Below are 25,359 nucleotides of genomic sequence, written 5' to 3'. Positions count from 1 at the left end.
TTACGTTTTACCTCACTTAGATTATTGTTGTTCAATATGGGGAAACTGTAATAACTTTCTATTAGATAGTTTACTAAAACTGCAAAAAAGGGCAGCAAGAATAATTTTAGACGAACACGATTACACCAAACCTTCAAGAGAATTATTTCACGAATGTAACATTGTGCCAATCACACAAAGAATACTTTATCACAAATCATTACTAATGTATAAGGCAAAACATGGCTTAGCTCCAGAATATATGTCCAGTCTTATTGTATCAGCTTCTGCAAACCAAAAATATAATACGAGATTTTCATCCTCAGATAATTTTATTATTCCAAAACCAAATACAGAGTTGTATAAGTCTAGTTTCTCGTACAATGGACCAAAAGTGTGGAATGCTCTTCCTAATTCAATAAAAAAATCAAATACAGTATCCGAATTTAAACATAAATACAAATCTATGTACTTTTAACATTACCATCATATTTTTACTGTAATGCCATATCATAATTGTTTATTGTATTTTAAATTGTACATAATCTTTATTTAATTTATTATTATTGATGCATTGTTTATTTGTAATGTAATTATTATTGTATTAAGAGAGCCTTATTGAAAATTGGTGTAATCCAAATGAGTTACTCTCTCTAAATAAAGATATTATTATTATTATTATTATTATTGTAGTTTTGATATGAAAACAGGGTTTTTGTGTAAAAGAAAAACCTTTAAAAAAAAAAGAAAACTACGCAAAACTGAGTCCTCTAAACGTGTTGACAGACTTTTAAGTTGTGCTTATTAATGTGAGTAATCATTTATCCATGCATAACCAAGTACTTATTGAAGTCAACACCTATGCAATTGAGTAAAACAGTCACTGAAATATTAGAATTTGAACTTGCTGTCAGTTCATCAATAACGATTGTTAGTGATGTGATTTGTTCTTCCATAAGAAAAAGCCTTTCTCATGTAGCACATCCTCTATATATACCGATCAATTTTACCCAAGATTGTCTCTGATGCTTACCAAACTGCCAAACTCCAGAACTAACTAGATATTGTGACACCTTACAATTCAGACACAGTGGGGCCAAGGAATATGAATTATAGAGTTTAGCTCTGAACTCAATTTATAGGATGCCATATCTGCTGCAGGAAAATTGAAGTCTATATTAAGATTTTCAAAATTACACCAAGGTGTGTCTGAAAATATCAAGGATACATTAAAAGAAGAACAATTACTTCATCCTGCCACCAGTGCTCTTATGAGCTATGTCCTCGTTTTGGTATTTATATGGAAATGATGCCCGCATAGCTTGTTAATAGATATAGGAAGATGTGGTATGAGTGCCAATGATACAACACACCATCCAAGTCACAATTTATAAAAGTAAACCATTAAAGGTCACGGTCCGGTCTTCAACACGGAGCCTAGGCTCAAAAGTTCATTTGATAGTTAATCGATGAAAAATAACACAAAGGCGCTTCTGAACCGTATATTGTCCCTAAAGATAACAAAAATTCGTATATGTATGGCTATTACAAAATCAATCGTTTCTGTAGCAACATTCGCCCCATTACATTTGGGATTGGCAGTGCAGATACATCATGCATATGCATATGGGAATACGGGTCACGAACATTGATCGAAACTTTGTACTCACATTTCTTTTGTGTTTCCTATGCAAAGGTAAGACTATAATATATCTGACGAGTTTGACCAAATCATGACGGTATTTACGCTCCAGATAGCATTTGTACTAAAATACTGTGTTTGCTTTGAACAAACTCTGTCCTGCGCCGAACTTGTTCTTATAAAAAAAAAAGGGAAAGTGTCTTGTAATGCTAATACGCGTACTGAATCCACATATGATGACTAAGAGATTGATCATTCATGTCCCTATTTTATGAATACTTGAGCTATTGTGTGTCGCTTTTAAAAGTTATATAAGGATCATGACTGATTTTGAATTACAACATTAGAAAATTGGCATTGCATTGTATAATTTTTCATCCTTCCCTTAAAAAATTAATGAGTTAACTTTTTTACCAGGATTATCCCACTAAAAAAATGTTCATGCACCAAACTGACTTTGTTTTACACTCAATTTTTTTTTAAACCTCGCATTCGCTTCGGGTGACTATAGTATATTTTGTGTAATAACTGCTCTGTCCAGACTTTGCAAATACACAATATGTATTTATCTACAACTAGATACTAATTTTCACAAAATACACAACCTTTAAGATGCAAAATTAAAAACACTGTTTCACCGCTTGAATTTTGGTTTTTTTCAAAGATAGAAAAAATATTGAAATAATTTGATAAACTGGTGTTTAATACTTTAGAAAATAATTCTGTAATATACTATAGTGAAATACTATACACAATATGAAAGTTTATGGATGTGGAAAGGTCAAGGCCACTTCTTCTTATGCTATGTCTTAAATGGAAAAAAATCAGAAGGTTCCAAATCAACGCCATTTTGTAATGGCAGCTCTTCATATAAGTAGTCAAATTTGTCGTTTTAACATCGTTTATAGCATATGCTTATGATTGAATCGTTTTTGTAACATTCTATTGAATAAATATCAGAATATTTCTCCTTTTTGATCTGTGGTTGAAATATTGATATTTTTTGGTCTGACCTTTGACCTCAATTTCACAAAATTGTGACCACTCTGGATTTTTACGACCCAACTTTTCTTATTGTACACGTTTTCCTCTTTCCATCGATATATAATTTAGGTGTGTGTTCTTCCGGACCATTAAAGTTTTAAAAAATGAACTCTGGTTGCAGTACTATTAGAGAGGAGAATTATTTTCGGCGTTTATCTACATGTAAACTACGATTATACTACTTTAATATAGAGAGACTCTCATAATGTTAGTATAGAAAGTCCCTGATTCTGTCTACTGTTTTCTTTGAAATGTTTAAGGGGTCATACCACTTGCATATATATATTAATAAGTAAAACATGCTCAACGTCATCTAAAACTACCTCGTCCAAAAACTTTAACCTGAAGCGGGACAGACGGACGGACGTTAGAACGATCGAACGAACGAACAACACACGGATGCACAGACTAGAAAACATAAAGCCCATAAATGGGGCATAAAAAAATATGGTTGAAAGGGAAAATAGTGATTTGGCAAAAATGAAAGTAAGGTAGAGATTAGAAGGAGACAGGACCTGTTTCGGGGCGTCCGGATCGGGTGTTTTTAAGCTCGGGATTTGGGGATTGATCCTTACGAAATCCGGGAATATATTTTTCGATTTCGGGATATGATTTTCTTTAAAGTCTGCATCTCGGGATTTCATGATTTTAAGCCCGGGATTTCGGGATTAGGACCCCGCCGACAACCTCTCAAATTAGCCTAAGTCGGTCTTACTCATGTATACATATTCATATCCTACCATTGGTATGTTTATAAGGCTCTCAAAGAAAAGACACTGGTGGATTGTCCTAGAAGCATATTTTATTAGACTAATAATGGTCTATATATAAGCAGTTACATTTATTTCATGTTTGAAACGGTGCAATTTTTTTATTTGATTTGACTTTACCAAAAGACGCATTGTAGCAAAGGAAAAGAATAATTGTGGTCTGAGACCAGAAACACGAAAATAATTGAATTTAACAGAGAGGAAACAAATATCGGACTTTGGAAAAAGGGAGAGGGCTTTTGATACCTTTCATGAAATTCTCCATACATAAAATCTTTTACAAAAAATCCTCCTACAACAGTTCACAAGCTGTATATGCCCGCGATTTCGCGGGTGTGTTCTAGTAATTTATAAAATTTATAAACAGACAATTTTAGTTAAATTTGTTTTATCATGTCAGTTTGAAGCACTGACTACTGAGCCGATGATACTCTCATTTATGAAAGATAAAATAAAGGATTTTCTTTCAGCATACTTTTTTAATTATAGAACTTAACCATTCATGTATATCAAATGTATTAAAGTTTTTTTTCACTTGGCAGTTTCATATAAATTCAAATGAATCAAATATTCATGATCATGATGATAATAGGTGTACTTTCCTAATTTCATTGATTTCATTTTAAATTGGTATTTCTATAAGAATTTCAATGAAAGTTTCTTTCCTTATTGTTATTTTTTCTTTTTGTTATAATCATATTCCCTTTGCACCATCTTTGGTTGTCACAACTCGTTCTCTACTGCATGTATACGCCGTGTCTGTAGTCACGTTTTTTATTTCAATATGTAATATATGTACTTCTGGTAAACTATTTAGTCAAGGATTCCGTCAGCACATATAACTGAACATTTTTACTTATTTCTTCCTTAGACAAAGCTGTTTGAGTTTTTGGTTTTTGACTTCACCTTCATGCTATTTTTAAACACTTATACATGCACATTACCGATTTCTTAACATATCGATACCCGTATGTGTGTATTGCACAAGGTCTTGCTTTGTATTCTCTGACTGTTTATAACACCTTTACACTAATTATACTTGATGTTGAATGTGTTTTGTTTATAGTCGAAAGGCGGACAGTGACCTATAAATGTTAACTTCTTTGATATTTGGTCTCTGGTAGAGTGTTAATCAATTGTCAATCATACCATATCTTCTTTTTTATATTCATCATAACTGTTACTGAATGTCCATTTAAATAAGATTGCTCTATTTCATTAGAATTAAAACCAATATGTGTGGCATGCAGTGGAAATCAACAGTCAGTACTTGACACATTGAGAACACCGTCTATGGGAGATGAAATTGAAACCAATTGCAATGATAACTGATGTTCAGTTGGACAACTAAGAAGTTCGATTATTGACATCTGGAATGGTTCGGTTATTGATCAGTTATATTTAAATCTAACACAGTGAGTTAAGTTTCACCAAATATATAAATATAGTGTCTTTATTTATCAACAGACTTCAAACAAATACTCTGTGAAAAGCTTAAAAAGTATGTTAACAATATCACATGTAAAAATTAAAGAGCCGTCATGAGGTGATATAACAACTAATAATTCGAAGAAAGCCAGACAATACCATGTGTAAAATAGAAATACAAAAATACAAATAATGAGACATTTCAGTTAGAAATAACATATTTAATGGGAGAGTGTCCTCCAAAAACTCATACTCTCTCAATGCCGTTTGAATGGTTTAACACTAGTAATTTTTGGCGCCTTTTATAGCTTGATATTTGTTGTGTGCCAAAGCTCTGTGTTAGAGGCCGTACCCTAACCCATAATGGTTTACTTTTATAACTTGTTACTTGGATGGAGAGTTGTCTCATTTGCACTCATATCACGTATAATAACTTACGTACCATTATATATACAAACATAAATTCCAAAGCAAATACTTCCCTCTTTCTTTAGACTGCAACAAAACAGTCCACCAAACATCATATTAAGTTGTTATCCCTCGAGTAGACAATCTACTTTGAATAGTCAAGGAAATTGGTCTAGAAGAATTATATTGCATCTATAAGAGAGTCTAAATATGATAAAGGTACGTTCAAACCCATAAGTCGAAAACAAACTCACAACGCAATGGCTAAAAGAGAAAGATACAAAAAAAGAACTACAAAAGTACACAAAACACAACATCAAATATAAAGACTGATCAAGACGAACCATACCACTCTTTGGATGATCTTAGGTAGTAGTTCAATTGAATTTAGTACTTTTGATGTACAAAACAACCTAAACAAGTTGGAGATGTCAAGATACCAGAGAGATATTCAAACTTATAAGTTGAAAACAAACTGATAACGCCATGGCTAAAAAAGCAAAACACAAACAGACCAGTCACTAATTACTAATCAACGTTGCGATTGTTCTCGCCATTAGCAGATTGGTGACATGAAAAGTTTGCTGACAATAGTTTTATTTGCGTTAGCTGGAAAAGTAGTGGATTTCACATAATGTCAGATTGGTGACATTAATAGGTTGCTGACACAATCAACTCTCAAATATACACTTTTTATATTTAATGCTACTTTCTTCTATATTACGATCAGTTTTCCGTACCAAGTTTTATATACATGATGTATACAATATAATTATGGTCATGAAAATGAGATATAAATCGGGTGAAATACTCTAACATTATCAAAACACATAACCTTCTGTTAGTTCCTCTTAATATGAAGACCTCAGTGAAAATCATTTCTGAAATATATAAATACAAGTTTCTGAAAGTTACTTCACAAGTACTGATCTAGAATAGATAATCGTAATGAATAATTAATTTGAAATTGATAATGCACCATACCAAAGTATGTTTTGCACAATAAACGTGTCTCAAAATAACGATAAACGTCTACCATCGTGTAATTTCAATGAGTAAAAGGTACAAACTTATGTAAAATAACTTCGATATAAACCCTGGATTTTGCGTGAAAAAGCCGACTAAATTGTATTTATGTTATCTTCAATTTGAAGTTCGTGTTGTAATATGCGTTCAGCATAGTCATCAAACATTGAGTTATTTAGTTAGCGGATATTATATTAAAGTTAAAGTCTGTGACATAAATTGAATTAACACTAACATGACATGTCTGTGACATAAATTGAATTTGCACTAACATGATATGTCTGTGACATGAATTGTTTTAGATAATTACAACCACTCTGAATAAAATTGACGGTAATAATTTTCTTGCACCAGATGCGCATTTCGACAATACATGTCTCTTCAGTGATGCTCGTGGCCAAAATATTTGAAATCCAAAGCTTATATAAAAGATGAAGAGCTATAATCCAAAAGGTCCAAAAAGTATAGCCAAATCTGTGAAAGGAATCAGAGCTTTGCATGAGGAGGATTCATTCCTTAATTTATAATAATTTCTAATATTTTGTAACAGGAAGTTTTAATAACACAAAAAAATCCGTATTTTCATGCCAGTACCGAAGTACTGGCTACTGGGCTGGTGATACCCTCGGGGACTAATAGTCCACCAGCAGAGGCATCGACCCAGTGGTAGTAATAAAATTGACGGTACTAATTTTCTTGCACCAGATGCGCATTTCGACAATACATGTCTCTTCAGTGATGCTCGTGGCCAAAATATTTGAAATCCAAAGCTTATATAAAAGATGAAGAGCTATAATCCAAAAGGTCCAAAAAGTATAGCCAAATCCGTGAAAGGAATCAGAGCTTTGCATGAGGGAGATTCATTCCTTAATTTATAATAATTTCTAATATTTTGTAACAGGAAGTTTTAATAACTCAAAAATTCCGTATTTTCATGCCAGTACCGAAGTACTGGCTACTGGGCTGGTGATACCCTCGGGGACTAATAGTCCACCAGCAGAGGCATCGACCCAGTGGTAGTAATAAAATTGACGGTACTAATTTTCTTGCACCAGATGCGCATTTCGACAATACATGTCTCTTCTGAGAGATTGTATTGTATAATCATGATAATATCATTTTAGGTAAAAGTTGAGCTATTTTCAAATGGGAAATTGGGTTTACAGATCTATTTCGATGGCTACCTTTCAACAAGTTTCAATTGGTTTTCTATGAAACGGTTATTTAACAGTTCTTATAACGACCTAACCAAAATGTCAACCTCCAACTTTTTCTCTATGGATGGGTAAATTATTTTATTTCTTTAAAGTAGCATGTTACCAATAAAAAGTCAGAACTTTTTTTAAAACATATTCTGCTTCAATGTTAACATACCTATATGTTAATGATTGAAGTAATAATTCAAGACATTAACACTTAACGAAAATACCAGACTCATTAATTGATACGCTAGAACTAAAACGTAACGAAGGGCTGACGTGTCGTCTACATACAAACAGCAGTAGCATACACATCAAATCTGCTAAATGGCAATTCCCAACTTGGAAGCATTAAAAGCCGATAAAACATTTGTCAATTATAGCTACATGTAGGGCGGCTATGTCTCATAAATTGTAAACCCAACGTTTCCAATACATCATTATTTGATAAACGTAAAGGTAAATGAACGTTTCAATGATACAGAAAAACAGGAATCAAATCGAACTTGGCAGTTGCTTCGATACAGTGATAGTAAAACTGTACAAGGGCTAAGCTAAGTACATAAATACACACACATATAAGTATTTATATTTGGGGAATTTGAAGAGCAAAATATATAATATGTCTATCTTTAAGAATTTGGTATATATTTTTTAAATATTTTTTTTTGACACAGCGACCAAACCGTTGATCGACATTTCTACATCAACAGTTATTATGACGGCTGTTCAAATGACACCACTTGGATGGTAGTAATTGATGCGGCAGATGCTAATAATCGCCCTTGTTTCTTTGGTCACTTACACGGACAGGAATATCCATACATCCTATATGGGCCTGATCAGCATAAAGTGACATTAAATGATGGTGAGCTAGTTTATATATTGTTGAAAAGTGTTTGATGTTTTCTTACTGAGCACCGTTTGATTCATTGCGAAACATCTAACCTTTTTTTTTAAATAGACGGAGTTTATCTTTACACCTTCAGTATTAAAATACAAACATTAAGTTTGATAGTACGTACTACCCCACTGCAAAAACGTAGAATAAAGATAAAAAAAACTAAATGTAACTTTCCCCTTTCAGCTTAGGACAAGCACAAATCATGTGTTAAGCTTAACAATACAACGGATCGATGAAAAACAATACAGTGGAAGCTGAAAACATGGTAAAAACAAATGAAAAATGAATAAAAAAGTGTTTTACTTCCAAACTGAGTGTGTAGCGTACTTTTATATATTAGCGAGTACTAAGCCCGTCATTTGATATTCTAATGCTTTGCGTTTGTACTTCATCAAGGTAAATTACAAATACCTGTTTCGACAAGTCAAACTCATCATCGATTATCACGTGGGAATCAATTGATTGATTCAATCGATTCATGTTATCCAGGGTAGAATTGGGCGAGAGTAAAATATTCATGTTATCCAGGGTAGAATTGGGAGAAAGTAAAATCTTCAGGTTATCCAGGGTAGAATAAAGAGATAGTAAAATCTTCATGTTATCCAGGGTAGAATTGGAAGGAAGTAAAATCTTCATGTTATCCAGGGTAACGTTGGTAGATAGTAAAATTTTCATGTTATCCAGGGTAGAATTGGGATAGAGTAAAATCTTCATGTTATCCATGGTAGAATTGGGAGATAGAAATTTTTTTATGTTATCCAGGCTAAAATTGGGATTGAGTAAAATCTTCACGTTATCCAGGGTAAAGTTGGGAGAAAGTTAAATCTTCATGTTATCCAGGGTAGAATTTGGAGAGAGTAAAATCTAAATTAGGAAAGACGAGACGAAAAGGCCATACAAAATCAGCAGTTATGAATACCGGTATTTCTATTAAACTTTATCAATCAGAAAATACTTTAAAAGTCAATACTTTAATATGGAAAAAAGTTATATCAATAAAAGCGAAAAACATTAGCTAAATATAAACTAAATTATATTGTTTTGAAGATGACACTCATAACCTGACACATTTTGTGTTCTCATTTCAGGAACCTATGCAGTAGCTGACAAGATGGTGATATCAATTTCTACATTGATATAACATGACGAGGAAAAAACAATGACAGTATAGGGATATCAATATTGACATTTCTATATCATAGCGGGAAAAACAATAACAAGATGAGGATAACAGTATTGACATTTGTAAAACATAAAGGGGAATAACAATATCAAGATGATGATATCAATATCAACATTGATATATAATAGCGGGAAATAACAATGACAACATGGTGATATCATTTTTGGGATTTATTTGTCATAATGAGAAATAACAATAACAAGATTGCAGTATCAATATCGACGCTTATATACCATACTGGGAAATAACAATAACACACAGATGATACCAATATCAACATTTATATACCATACTGGAAAATAACAATAACACAAAGATGATATCAGTATCGAAATTTATAATTTATATAAATAAAAAAAATCATGGATATTGTCTTCTTAATGTATACAAAAAAGCACACACGACTGTCAAGGCGTTGTCAGTTTATTTTTGATATATGAGTTTGATTGTCACTCTTGTATGTTTAGCCACTTTTTCATACAAGTGAGTCGTTTAGCTAGCTATAAAAACCACTTGCAATTCACTATTTTCTGCATAGTAAAATATCAATATCAAGTCAGGTATATCTGACTTGTTATCATATTGTTTGATTTGTTAGAGCTTTGATATTTGCCTGCTTAGATTGTTTTTAAAACGTAAAATAAAAATACTAGTTGTTTTGCGTTCTATAAATCTGTGTCACCGAAATAAATGAAGTATCATATCATATAACTGTAACATACACTTTTTTATTTGCGAGGTCATACTGCATATGAAGTATATATATATATATATATATATATATAAGTTATTACCTGAAGGAATATCTAGAGCATGCGTTACTTAAAATGATTTCCTTAACAACTATCTGATTTGAAAGAAGATGGTGAACCAAGACTTTTAATAGTATAGCTGACGTTTCGTTTATCCAATAGCATATCTTTTAAGAAAACTGCACGTTGCTCACTTGATGTATCTTTGTGTTTTATCTCGTTAGTGTTTAAATCTCAATGAACTTTACTTCACATTTGAAAGCAACAAAAAATCACGAATAACCAGAAGCGTGCAAATAGTTATAGAGAGTGATATGAGTACCAATGAGACAATTCTCCATCCAAGTACTAAGTTAACCCCTATAGGTCAAAGAATGGTCTTCAACACTGAGCCTTGGCTTACAGCAAGCTATAAAGGGACACCAGAAAGGACTAATTGTAAAACCATTCAAACTGGAAAACCAAAGGTCTAATCTATATAAAAAAAAACATAAAGAACAACTCTGAAGAACAACATCAACAAACGACAACAACTGAACATCGGGTTTTTGACTTCAGACAGGTGTAAACAAATGCAGCGGGTTTAAACATATTGATATGTACTAATATTCACCCGTACCTGAAACAATAGTGCAACATCACATACATTGAAAGTCCACTCTCGATAGTTGCTCTATCAACTACCAAGTCTCCTTTCCTTATTGTTATCATAAAAAAGTGCAACATATATAATTAGTTACCAAAGGTACCAGTATTACAATTTGATACGCCAGACGCACATAAGACTCATAGGTGTTATACCACCATTGATTTTCCCTATTAGTATTTCTTAAACTTGCACTTTTGTGCAGAATTCATCTATGTTTCAAATAAGGAATTACTTAGCATGAGTTTTATCCTGTTTTGTACTATAGAAAATATTCCACATAGCATTTCATTGCATATAATATTGAAAATAACCATCACTGGAAATTAACCAATCAAATGTCTCCCCTAATTTAACCTGTGGTCAAGCTTTAATAACCATGTAACCTCTAGTTTCCAAAATATTCCAAAAAAAGGTTCTTTGAAATACCCAAGACATAACTTTATGACACAGAAATGTTTTACTGTAATACAATGTAGGATTAATTACCTACAACTGTCAAATTCAAGGAAATATTTGTTTTCGACCTATTTTCGTATTCAACCGGATGTGACGTACCATGATTTGGTGGTATTACACCTGAAAGGGACGCTCAGAGCAAAATAGTTGTCAAGCCAATCAATTCTAAAGTTGAAAAGCTTTAAGGACCCAAAATTCCAAAACGTTGTGATAAATACGGCTAAGTTTATCTATTCCTGGGATAAGTCAATCCTTAGTATTTTGAAAAATTCAAAGTTTTGTAACAGGAAATGTATCAAAATGACAATATAATTGATATTCATGTCAACACCGAAGTACTGACTACTGGTTATACCCTCGGAGACATAACTTCCATCAGCAATGGCATCGACCAAGTGGTGTAAATAGTTATCTAAGGTACCAGGGGCCGGTAACAAGAAATTAATATTAAGAGAGATCGTAAGTATTGAATTAAGGGGAAGAAAAGATAATCCTAAGATCATTCAAAGAGTGTAAATCAAAGCTCCCTCAGGTTGCTCGTAGATCGGTCTTATTTCCCCCTTAAGTTGCATCGTAATAGTTTTCAAGTTACGAGTTCTTAATAATTATCCGGTGTGTCCGTGTTGGATTCCTCTCAGAGAAATTAGAATTGCCTGAAATGAATCATACAAACGTTTTAACAAACGATAAAATGCAGACAACAATCAACTTCCTATTTAATGTAAGGAAACTAATTCTGGCCTCAGACCTCATATATTATCCCCCTTTGCTACAAAGTATTTTTAATAAAAGTCAAATTGAATAAAAAAATTTGCACCGCTTCAAAAAGGAAATAAATTTAACTGGTTACAGACCATTGTAACTCTACTAAAATATTCTTGTCCCAGGACAATCCATCGATGCTTTTTCTTTTGAGAGCCCTATGAACATAACAATGGTAGGATTTGCAACTTGAATAAATGACGAAGGCTAAGTTCTATCCTACTTTCATTTCGGCCAAATTAGTACTTACACACTTTTAACAATATTTTTTTCCACATCTTTTTACTTATTTCAATATATAGACAACTCATAGGACCACATAAATAGTCAACTTTTCAAAGAAAAAACAGAAGACCATCATTAATTGTGGTCTGAAGCCTTCTAACAAAAACTAAAATCACAAAATACTGAACTCCGAGGAAAATTCAAAATGGAAAGTCCCTTATCAAATGGCGAAATCAAATGATAAAGCACATCAAACGAATTGACAACAACTATCATATTCCTGACATGTTACAGGCATTTTCAACAGTAGAGTGTGAATTGAACCTGGCTTTCTAGCGCTAAACATCTCATTGTTTGGCAGTCTTATCAAACTCCATTATATTGAACACTATGCGTGAACAAAACAGACACCATAGACATAAAAATGTTACTAACAGCAACACGAACCCCACTAAAAACTTGGGATGATTTCAGGTGCTTCGGAAGGGTAAGCGGATCCTGCTCGCCCGTCGTGTTGCTCATTATACGTAGCCGGTAAATAGTCTAATTCGGTAGGTCACATTCGTGACATGGGAATGGGGTTGTAGTTACGACATAACCGATATCATCTAAGAAACGGATACTCCATAACGTTCATCCAACTCATAACGGCGTCCGTAAAATTTAAGAAGTGATGATTTCAACATAAATCATTCGAACTCTTGGTTTAAAATTGAAAAAAAATCACAATTTTCTCTTTGCTGTAAATAAAACACTTTTCAAAACAGCATGGCTCAGAATGAAATATCGAAGGGGGAAGAGCCCGCTAAGCCAATGAAACCAAACTTTAATTCTGATAAGTATTAGATACTAGTTGACGAGGTTGAAAAGAATAAAATCTTCTTCCTGTGAAAACTCACAGATACAGTAAAAAAACGAGAGGAAGAAAAAGTTGTTGGGCACAATAGTGGACAGAGTCCGTGCAGTGGGGGCAATAAAGTTATGCCTCTTCAAAAATGGTTATAAAAAATTTATAATTAGATCAAGTCAGTATCTCTCGCGGGTGAGTTACACTTATTGATGATTTGTCGGTACCAGACATCAATGTGTCCTGCTAGCTGGCCAGCAATGCCTTATTTCTTATTTCTAGATTAATTTTATGAATTTTTGGAAAAAGGTACATGTGTCCCCCATGTTTTGAATTTTTATCATTCCTGAAGAAATTATATATATATATATATATATATATATACGTCTTACAACATCTTTTTTTCTCCTTGCCTAAGCTTTTTATTTAACACTTCTCTCAACATGCCAAAATTGTTATGATTTATAGAAGATATTATCCTCTACACACATGGCCAAGATAACACTTATATATATTCTTATTTAGTTGTTTTAATTATTAGAATAAAAAGTTCCAAGGCTCACGTTTTTTCTTTTTTCAAAAAGCAACTTGTTAGATTAATAAATGAATGTGCAGCTATGAGTAGTCGGGACCACTCTTATAAAAAATATCAAGAGAAGCTGTTGCGAATTGTTCTTGGTACACCCCTAAGTTGCTAAGTTTGTTTTAAGAAGACTTAATAACTGACCAAAATTTAAGAATGATTTCGTGTTACCAGAATTAGTAAGATCGCTTTAAGTTAGACCTAAGAATCGTTCATAAATCATGCATTTTTTCAAAACATTAAGGGCTGTCAATCATTCTAAGATAGGTCTGAGGTTGGGTCTTGTTACACTCTTAAATCTTAAGACACTCTTTAGATGTTCGTAAGACATAAGAATTGCTCTTGTTACCGGCTCCAGGACTATAATTTAATACGCCATACGCGCGTTTCGTACACACACATTACAACAGAACTCATCACATTTATAGGTTCAAAGAATGGTAACTCTAATGATAATAAATTCATTTATCTATATGGTTTATATTAAAGTCTTTTTTTTCTGTTAAAAAATGACTATTAAAAAAACGCATTTTGCAGTGCTAAAATTATTTATTTTTACCTCTGAAAAATCTTATTAAAGTACACGGCGATAAGTTGTAAAAGTGATAAAGTTACGTGGTCAAGTCCGTATCTCAGATAGTACAAGCATTAGGTCACCTTTATTTTGCGTATGGTTGTAAGTTGCATCTGACCTTGATCTTTTTTAAGCTATATTTTCAACGAGTAGACAGGCATTTCCATAAAAAAAAGTATCAGGTAAGTCTGTTATATAATCCTATTTACTGTTTAGTAGTATAAAACAGGTATTGCACTACTGTGTATAATATGTATCAAATCTATTGTGCTCTCATTCTGTGTCTATGTTATACTAGTTGTGGTTTGACTTGATTCTGTCTTTACGTATTTAGCCATATGCCAATAGTCCAACAGCAGTAACAGAAAGATACAAATATGAAAGACATTATTGTCGCATTTTCAAAATACAAAATAAAATTTTTCAAATATATTCAGTTTTATCTACAGACTGTTCCATATTCAATACCTTTAAAGTGTCAATATCGTGAAAAGCTTATTTGATTACTTCTCTGTGTTTTAGTTCATAAAACTGAAAAATGACAAAGAAAGTATGATTTTAATCGTAGTTAAGACTAGGGAGACACACAATTATAGGGTAATATATCTGTTTTAGACTGTATGTGTATTGGGTACGAGCGAGACCATACATGTATTTGGACCGTAGTCGTTAATTTTAGGCATCATTTATCCAAATATTTATTGAGATTTACAAATGAATATTATCAAAATTAGATGAATAAGGTGAACAAGTTAACATGCAAATCAGTTGAAATTAAATACATGTACATCTGAATCCCATTTAGTAAATCTCACATAGAGTGACACTAATGTCTTGCTACTACAAGAAACGTCAGATTTTCCATATTTTTATGTTTTGTTCATGCATGTTCCTTTGTATTTGCATCTCTGACTAGCAAGATAAATGCTTGTTTGTTTTGCTGTAGCATGTAATGAAACGCCTGCTGTTTTTCAAGGTCAAAGGAGTAGTTTCCATTTTGTGTGTTTCGATGAATCACTTTTTCATTTATCAAAGGTACCAGGATTATAATTTAATACACCGGACGCGCGTGTCGTCTACACATGCTACATAAGACTTATCAGTGACGCTCAAATCAAAATAGCTATAAAGCCATACAAGTACAAAATTGAACAGCAAAGATGACCCAAAAATCCCAAAAAGTTGTGATAAATACGGCTAAGGTACTAGTAATCTATTTCTGGGATAGGAAAATCCTTAGTTTTTCGAAAAATTCTAAGTTTTGTAACAGGAAATTTATAAAAAAAAAAACAACAACATATAATTGATCTTCATGTCAACACCGAAGTACTTCAGATAAGTGCAATTTCAGTGAGCATAATTGAATTTCATGTTTGACATCAACTTTGCGATCATCTCGACATAAGAAAATTGTTTATATAAAAGTTTGCTGACAAGAGTTTTATTTAAAATAATGTATTAGGTAGAAAGGATATTGGACGATTAACTTCAAATGTAAACTATTGACATTTTTGTTAATACTGTTATCCTCAAAGGACAAGGTATGATAAAGGGTGTTTTGTTGGCCCCTCTCCAAATAAATTTATATTAATATCATTCATGGTCTTAGTAAAGAAACTTGACAAAACCGTGATTTTATATTGTTCCGATGAAAGGATGGTTACCTAGCAAAGGGTTTATTTAGTATCAAATTTTCACATATTTATTGCTTTATCTGTAAGAATTCAAATATTTCAAAATTATATTGTTTGTCCAAGTTGAAATTATAGCTCCTTTAATTTCGTTTAACATATGCTTCGACACAACATTGCAACCGAAATGTTGCCAAGCAACGGTTAAAATAATTGGTGTATAAAGAATGCATATAGCAGTTGTTTGAATGTTTTTCTTTTCCATATGGTGATTCATTTCCAATATACTATCATATGCATCTTTATTATTAACAAATTCCGTAATTGAGCATAGCAACATACATGTTGATTGGCAACGGCAAACAAATATTTGAATTGTGGACAACTGCAAATCAATTAGTCATTTTATTTAATGATTTTAAAGGTAATGCAGATTGTTTGTTGATGAACAATTTATAGTTACAAGTCAAAAGTTAGTTCAATTGTAGTTCACTTAATGCTTATCATCAACTTAGCAACATAACAAGTGCATAGCAACCGTTCGATCATGGGTTCTGCGTATTATATGAAGTATGAATTGAGTAATTTTGAAAGAATGAATGTTCTATCCCATATGGTATAACACTTTAATGAAAACATCTAGAAACATCAGGTGCACAAAAACCCAAATGTTGCTTAGCAACAGCAAACATTTTTTTTTAAATAAAGAGACCTACACAACCTGTTTGAATCTGAAAGTGTGTTCATGAAAATTGAGAAATTGTTAATAAGGGGTTGTGGTAACAGATTTAAAAGAAATTTAACAGTTGATAAAATGAAAGAGACGTGGTTTGTACTACACATATTCCTCATCTGCAATAAAATGTCTAATCCAGGCAGTTAAGGCATATTTATGATGTAGGTTGTTGGTGTTAATGTGTCGCCTGGGTAATAAATCTATGGTAAATTAGAAATTACCTATCAAGGCAATGGGTTGGGATATCAACCATTTTGGAGATAATTCACGACTCATTATATAACATGGATGTGACCTCAAGGAATCATTCTTTCGGTGCAGTAAAAATAATTAGCCTGTCAGTATATATAGTGTTGCATTGTTAAACATATAAAACTCAATTATTATGCCTTTAAAGTCTAAGGTCACGAACAAAACATCAATTATATCGACCTTGAGATCATCGACTAAGGTCATATTGATATTAAACACGTTATGCCAAATATCATAGGTCGATGTCAAAAAATTAATCAAAATCGCGAGGAAAAGAAGAAGAATTATACATACTTTAAACATAATGTATCCATTCAGTTCTTCTTGAAAACGAGGGGAAAATGACAAAAAAAAGTAAAATGAGTACTGAATAAATTGATGACATAAGAAGTAAGACACCAGGTTTAAATTTTAACTATTCAATTTTGTAAGTTTAACAGTAATAAAGATCAAACAAAAATATTAAACACTAAATTATGTGTCATGGTCATAGTGATTTTTTATTTTTTGCAATTGTCCCCCGCTTTCAAGTCGCTCTTTTTCCAACGAAAACGCGTGTCACTTCGTAATTCTTGTCTTATATTATCTATATCACTTGTTGTCAAAAATATTCATGAAGTCTTTGCTTCTGGACGGTCAGATAACAACATTCAATCAATAACACCTGCTCTTAAATAGCAGTATTATAATGAGTTTAATCATATGTAAATAAAAAAAAATAGATTCGTTTAGTCTTTCAAACAGATATACTCGTCAAAGAAAACAAACGAATATTGAGTATCAAAGGAAAAAAACACATCAAAGTCAAATATATCATGCTTGCAATTTTGTTCGACAGACCTATGTTTCGTGTACAAAATACTTATCAGTAACACTCGAATGAAAAACACAAATGCCATAAAACATGTAAAAGGCTTAAACATTAATGTAGGTAAGTATCACAGTTTGATAATTGTCTGAAAGGTTAACTTGGCATGCCATACTTGATAGATAAGCAGACGTGAAAGAAAGAACTTTTCATAAAAGCATCGATAGAGATTAATACAATTTAGGTAAACGATTTTATTTATAACACAATTTAATGTTAACATCAATATCAATCTGTTTAGTAAGGGGAATGTTCAGTCAAAATTGTTTCTGTTTAGTGAACACCATTCAACGGAGATTACATGCTTAACACAATTGTGCAGGTTTCAAGCTACAAAAGATATATTTGTGTTTCGACATGATTCACGTCTATGCCACAGTGGTTTTTTTAACTTGAAATTAAGTCACAAAGGAACTGTGTGTTGAGTATGAACAACGTAACAAAAAACTTCATGAAAATTCTCAAAATTTCTCTGAAGTTTGTCACAGTTCCTTCTAATTTTGGTCAAAATTCGACGGTCTACTAAAATATCTCTTTAAATTCATACAATAATAAATACAGGAATTCTTTTCCTGTGTCATTCATTGTATCGTATGTGTTTAATATTAAAACCATTATAGCACGATGATAAGTCTATCCGACGTCGGATCCAGTGAATACCAGAATTCATCTCCGGGCCGTAGTTCGTTTATGCCCGCGTCACACTGTCCCGATTTTTATATACGATGGACACCCGAATGCGAAAATTGTAAGTTCGTACGAAGTTGGTCCCGATCTCGTTAAAATACCCAAAAGTGACCGAAGCAAGTACAAAGAATAACGAAGTCTATACCAGGGTGCCGAAAGTATATACGATAGCAAAAGATGAACATACGAAGGTTAACCGAAGACGGTATTTAAGCTTCATATCTCAGTCGAAGCCTACAAGATGGATCACGAAGGCTACACGATGGATTACGATGATGGCGCGATGGCCATACGATGTCTAAAAGACGTCGTGTACAGCTTACGATGCAATTAAATTATATGCCGAAGGCATCACGGGTTTTAAATTGTTTGATCAATATTGAATATATATTATATTGTACATTTAATTTTTGGTTTAATCATAAGACGGAAGACCGTGGGTATTTCCAGTTACTGAATAATTTGGTTGATTTCTAAAAAAAATAGTTTATGTATCAAATATGCGTATTCAATTTACCATTTTCTGCATGTGTCATATACAAATATAGTGTCCATATTTGTCCCCAATATGTTACATACGAGGGGATGCCACGCTCGGCATTGCCTTGTTTGAACTGTAAAATGTGTGCACTAGTCTGAATAATCACCCATAATTATGCCCATGTTTACTGATCTATCTTAAAGGTAAGGTAATGGGTTCGTTGATCCCTTTTATTCAAAAAGAGCTCTTTCCAGGAGAATATCATAATAATATAGAAGGATGTGGGGAAAGCAACAAATGCGGCAAAATATGACATATAGAAAACAAAATGTTTATGGAGTAAACATTCGTGTGACAACAACTCAGACGATACATAAAAATCAGAATAATGAAGAAAAAGTTGGTTTCCCTATATACGTGTACCTGCAGTATTGGTATACGAGGCGCGTTTATGATTTTTATTATGTTATTTGATATGAAAAATTGACAAAAAATAATATTTTATTTGTAAAAGTAAATCCTGAGCCTGTAATACCTGCTCTTCTTGTTCCATTTGAATTAATAGAAACAACGCTGTCGCCTTTCTTGTTCTCATAGAATCATATGATATGAGGTCCATGTTTTGTAAACGTCTTTCTTAACTGTCGTATTAGACTGACCAGTGCATATCGCGCATGGCACTTTAAATGTATTTAAGCGCGAAAATTAACTTACATTTAGCTGGATTTATTGCAGTCGTAGTTCCATCTTGTCACCTTCGTACTTTTATTCGATGGCATCACGACGGGATTACGAGGTCTTCACGAAGTCGTGTTGACATCGTAAGACCTCCGGTTAGCTTCGTGATTCATTCGTGTAGACATCGTAATGTCAAAACTGCCCGATGGGAACGATAGAAACACGAATGCAATACGATGTTCAAAGATGCATTCCCGGTGACATTACGATGGTGAGGATGGTGATACGAACTCAATACGAACCCTAAACATCGGACGCACCTTCGGGGATTTTTTAACATGTTAAAAAATTTAGAACCCTTCCCGAAGTTGTCCCCGAAGGCTAGAAAAAGTGGCCGATGGTTCTACGATGGTTAAAGATGGCACTACGAATAGCCCGATCTGGATACGATCAGTCCCGATTTTGAAAATTTCCATAATCGTGTTGCCATCGGCGTAAAAATCGGGACAGTGTGACGCGGGCATTAAAAATTTCGATGATTCAATGAAAATTACGACGATTTTCTTTTCCTTTTTTTATTTTTAACTATGATCGTACCTACAGCCCACTACAATATTTGAACTGCATCAACATTTATATTCTCAAAATGTTTGGTATTAATATGATCGTGGGCCGCTCAAAGTTTATAATGCAGAAAAAGGTTTGGAAACTGCAAATGTTCTTCCCTTCTCCCGAATATTGAGGTGTTTACAGGTGTTTTAAACTTAGAATATAGTATTATAATTAATGGCAGGTCACTTTTAATTTGAACGAAAATTGGGGGCCGTTCTCTGATGCTTATCGTACCTTGTCCTTTATATTTCCCTTTACAAATTTTATTTTTCATATAACATATGTAAATGAAAAGGTATACAATATTTGGTCATGGAGTGTTATATTAAGGTGGTACCTAACACTCAGTGATCGGGAAAGTCGAGCGCCATGCGCCCATAGCGCATCTTTACAAAAAATGGCGCATAGAGTCACGTATGCCAGCGCCGGAGTGGCGCACAATATTTTTGCTTCGTTTAGACATCGCAAGTTGAATTTCCGATTGTGTTTGAAAGTTTCGTGTCGCCATGATTTGTGTCCAAAACGGTGTTGTGTTTTGCTCCAAAGATAGGAGCACCATAACATTTTCGAGTCGTCTCGGGCGTTTTGATTCATGTCCACGATAACAACATGTGGTATATCTGATTACCAAAATAAAACATAATCAAGAATGTTTTAAATATTTCAAAGCAAACAACTTTAAATCTGTAAAAGTTAACTTGTAAAGAGTAGAAATTTTTACAAATTATAAAATTTAAATCAAACTCGCTTTAATTTCAGTTGACCCGGGGGCTTTTTATTAAAATATCGAAATTGTCTCTATAAAAAGGCGATTAACTGTCCTTGTCAACTTTTGGGTCTTTGGTTTAATTTTAAAATTTAGTAAACATGCCTCCAAAGAAACAGCGAATTGTGGTTTTGCCTGGACAAAAAACATTACTTTCTTTTGTTGGTCGGGATAAAAACAATAATTCAAAAAATGCAGAGGAGTTGTCTCAAACGTCCAACACAGATACGGACATTACGGAGGAAAGTATGGCGGTCGACGAAGACCCAAATGAAGTTGAACATGACAACAAACACGACGATCCCGGTGAAGGTACTAGTACTACTCAGTCTACTGCTGTAAATAAAGATTCCCGAAAATATCGCCCTGTTTGGGAAAAATTATGGCCCTGGCTTTTGTATGATGGCACGAAAATGTATTGTAAATCTTGTCAAAAGTCTGGGAAGAAAAGTTCCCTTGCATTAGGCTGCACAACATTCAAAACAAGTACTATGTCTAGACATCAAGAGACACCTAACCACAAACAAGCAATATCAACACCAATACATCAGCAAGAATTTACTAAATCATGTAACAAACTTAACAGTGCTGAGGATGAAGCCATAATTCTTGCAATGATGGCAGTTTATTGGTTAGCTTCAGAAGATTTGCCTCTTAATAAATATGAATCAATGATTAATTTTTTGAAAAAAGTAGGAGTCACTAAACTTGAAAACTTAAAATTCAATGACAGAATTAATTATGAAAGTTATTATTCGGCTACAGAAATCCTTGATGCCATTGATTTGGAAATTGAATCAGAGATTGATGAAAAAATTTCAAAATCGCCTTACGTTACCATTCTAGCAGATGAAAGCACTGACATTTCTAACAATAAAAAGATTACCATTAATGCAAGGATTATTAACCCAGAAACATCAATTCCTGAAACTGTATTCCTACGGGATAAATCTTACTCCGATGGAACTGGTGAAGGTTTGACCTCGGTTATTACAGAGGAAATGGCAAAACACAACATTACTAATGACAAACTAATAGGTTTTGGCTCTGATGGAGCAACTGTTATGTCAGGGTCTGATAAGGGTGTTAAAGGGCGGTTGATGGAATTAAACCCACATATGATACACATTCATTGTATGGCTCATAGGTTAGCCCTTTGTACAAGCCAAGCAGCAGAAGGTGTTCAATTAATGAAACATTATCAGGAATGGTTGACTTCTGTATTTTATTACTGCAAAGCTTCCCCAACAAGAGAAGGTGAATTACATGAAGTACAGTCAGTACTAAATTTACCAGTATTAAAATGTAAAGAGATACATGCTGTCAGATGGTTATCCTGTTTTGAGGCTGTGCAGGCGGTTTATCGTAGTCTTGATGCTCTCATTTCATACTTCCATAAAAGGCAAGCATCAAAGGACCCAAAAGCAAAGGGCTTATTAAAAAAAATGGCAACAACTAGTTTTATATATATCACTTATATGCTGATGGATGTACTACCAATAGTGTCGAAGTTATGCTTAACCTTACAAAAGCAAGACCTTGATGTTGCTGTTGCAAAGGTATGTACTTGACAAAGTATTTATTGTTTTGACCAAATAATATTTCTGTATGATGGCCATCATCGACCATTTAACATTTGTTTTTTTTATATGATTGCCAAATCAAATGAAAACAATTAATATGAGACTAGTTGCTAACTACTACATCTATAATCTATTATTATTTGGTCTCTGTTGTGACTGATCTGTTTGACAATCATACCACATCTTCTTATTTCTTTACTCAATTGTATAACTATTAGTATTATTTTATGAATAATGGACTTTAATCAATAATATTTATTAATATTTTGCACATTCTTATTCACTTCCAATATTTGTATACCTTAAAAAAAAACTTATGCTTAAAACATCTTCTACTGATTGTAGGTGTGTCTTGACAGATGCAAGAATGATCTTCTGCAGTACAAGGAAAATACCCAGATTTTTCCAACTCATTTGGAGAACTTTGATACTGATATACAGTTAATTGATGGCCATCAAGAATTCAAAGGACACATTCTGTTTAAATCCAACACAAATTTTAATGCATTAAAGAGTTCTTTTGTTAACAAACTCTTGGACAATTTAACTAAACGGTAATTAAAAGTTATTACAGCTTTCAGGCTTAGTCTGGCTACAGCACTGGTCTTCATAGTTCCAGTTCTTACAAAAACTGAAATTAAATCTAAATTGCTGATATACAGTTGTATATATTAATATTTATTTATAAACTAAAGTACTAGTAGCAGTCAAAAAATAATATTTATATGATCTTACAATCATATTTTATTGTTTTATAACATTAACATCAAAATAGTACTCATTCAGTCTTTACTTTTCTGTGTTGTGTTTTGTAGACTATTGTTTGTCCTTTGATATTATGTTCGAATTTGAACAAATCTTTGGTATATAACCTTTAGCCGCTCTAGATCATTCAATCAAAAAGTATTTATTCATTTCAGGTTTCCACAGCAAAGTCTCATGAATAATTTCTTTGTTCTGGCAATGAGAAGCATCAATATGGAAGATGATATTGACAAGTTTGGTGTAACAGAAGTTGGTGAACTCCTAGACCATTTTGGGAAAGAGAAGGTTTTAATTTTAATTTTGATTGATTGTTTGATTTTTCTATAATTTACAATCATAATATTATGACATTTCAGTTGAATATCCTGTCAACAAGAATAATGTTTGACATACATGTTTTTTAAAATCCAATCTGTGTCAATGTGATCATCAAAATTAATAAAATGATCCAAAGTTAGTGTGACTAGTATGTAAGATAATAAAGCTAAAGTGATTTTTAGCTGTTTACAGTTCAAAATTGTTATAAACTTTATTGTTATCCATTTCAGGTGCATAAAGGAAAAGTGTCTGCCCCCATATTTGATAGGGATATTGTATTGAAAGAATGGAGGGAGGCAAAGCTAATTGTAAAATCACTCAAATATCCAGTAGACAGAATGAAGCATCTGTGGCAACTTCTGACTGTACATCACACAGAAGATCTACCCAACATCATTAAGCTGGCACAGATATCCCTTATTATTCCTTTACACACTGCTGACTGTGAGAGGACATTTTCTATTCAAAATCAAATATTGACCCCAAAAAGGAACCGTCTCAATCACGAACAGTGTGACAAACTTATAAGAATAAAAATGCATGGCAAGGGTTTGGCACACCATAACTTTAAATCCTCACTTGAAAGGTGGCACAAGAAAAAGAGAAGACTCTTGAAATCAAGATCTAAATATTCTAGTCAATTAACCTAAACTTATATGTCTAGATCAGCTAATTATAGGCTGCTATTATTAACATAAATAATGTTGAAAGCTCTAGTCTCTCAGTGTTATCCAGTATTTAATACAAAGAAAGATATGGTGTTTATCTGTTTAATTTTATTTTGATACTATCTCTATGATGGTACATGTTGTTACTTGCACATTGTTGTATTGTACTATATTGTTTGATGATTGATATGTTTATTTTAAGTTTCATCATGTTATGATGTCTTCTCTAAATAATAAAAGTTAGTCTGGTCATATGTTGTTCAGTTGAGTTCTATACTATAGACTAGTAAGTTCATAGGTCACTCACATTTTAATTTCTAAATGATGTATCATGTATCATATGATGAACAAATACAATGTTAGTCTTTTTCACAAAAATCATATATATCAGCATGAACTAAGACCTAAATTATCATTGAATTTACAAAAGCAAAGAGACAATGCAAATTAGAATCACAAGGTTAGTACCTCTTTGCTGAAACATAGATTTTTGGGTTGTTTTTTTTTTTTTGGTTATAAATCAATGGCCCATTCATTTGACAACAAGGCCCATTAAATCTCAAAATGGCCCATTAAATATTGTTTTGGGGGGCCCTGGGCCCATACTGAAAAAATCCTTCCAGATCACTGAACACTACAGGGAGATAACTCTTAAGAGGTTATACATACACTGACATAATCAAAAACATATAATCTACCATCACCTATCATAAGTACTTATTAATACAAAAACCTCAGTACTAAAAAAAACATAACCTATCATAAGTACTTCTTAATACAAAAACCTCAGTACTAAAAAAAACATCACCTATCATAAGTACTTATTAATACAAAAACCTCAGTACTAAAAAAAACATAACCTATCATAAGTACTTATAAATAC

The 25,359-nt window shown here is 32.8% G+C and overlaps 2 protein-coding genes across 2 annotated transcripts; both read left to right on the top strand.

Moving 5' to 3' along the window:
* The first annotated feature begins 21,243 nt into the window (after positions 1-21,243).
* LOC139526296 (uncharacterized protein C17orf113-like) lies at positions 21,244-22,243 on the top strand. Its single transcript, XM_071321425.1, has 2 exons — positions 21,244-22,146; positions 22,181-22,243. Exons 1-2 carry the CDS (start codon positions 21,244-21,246, stop codon positions 22,241-22,243), a joined length of 966 nt encoding a protein of 321 aa, XP_071177526.1.
* Positions 22,244-22,275: 32 nt separating this feature from the next.
* Positions 22,276-25,059, top strand: LOC139527383 (zinc finger protein 862-like). Its single transcript, XM_071322797.1, has 4 exons — positions 22,276-22,701; positions 23,071-23,279; positions 23,646-23,775; positions 24,039-25,059. Exons 1-4 carry the CDS (start codon positions 22,279-22,281, stop codon positions 24,456-24,458), a joined length of 1,182 nt encoding a protein of 393 aa, XP_071178898.1. The 5' UTR covers positions 22,276-22,278; the 3' UTR covers positions 24,459-25,059.
* Positions 25,060-25,359: the final 300 nt, after the last annotated feature.

Source organism: Mytilus edulis, chromosome 6, assembly GCF_963676685.1.
Source record: "Mytilus edulis chromosome 6, xbMytEdul2.2, whole genome shotgun sequence".
Lineage (NCBI taxonomy): Eukaryota > Metazoa > Mollusca > Bivalvia > Mytilida > Mytilidae > Mytilus > Mytilus edulis.
Note: the sequence above shows the minus strand (reverse complement) of the source record. Positions and strands in the feature narration are given on the sequence as shown.

Coding starts and splice junctions, on each gene's coding strand:
- LOC139526296 (XM_071321425.1), top strand. CDS start 21,244: ATGCCTCCAAAGAAACAGCGAATTGTGGTTTTGCCTGGACAAAAAACA. Junction 22,147..22,180: donor CGGTTATTACAGAGGAAATG/GCAAAACACAAC, acceptor ACAAACTAATAG/GTTTTGGCTCTGATGGAGCA.
- LOC139527383 (XM_071322797.1), top strand. CDS start 22,279: ATGGCTCATAGGTTAGCCCTTTGTACAAGCCAAGCAGCAGAAGGTGTT. Junction 22,702..23,070: donor TTGATGTTGCTGTTGCAAAG/GTATGTACTTGA, acceptor TACTGATTGTAG/GTGTGTCTTGACAGATGCAA. Junction 23,776..24,038: donor ACCATTTTGGGAAAGAGAAG/GTTTTAATTTTA, acceptor TATCCATTTCAG/GTGCATAAAGGAAAAGTGTC.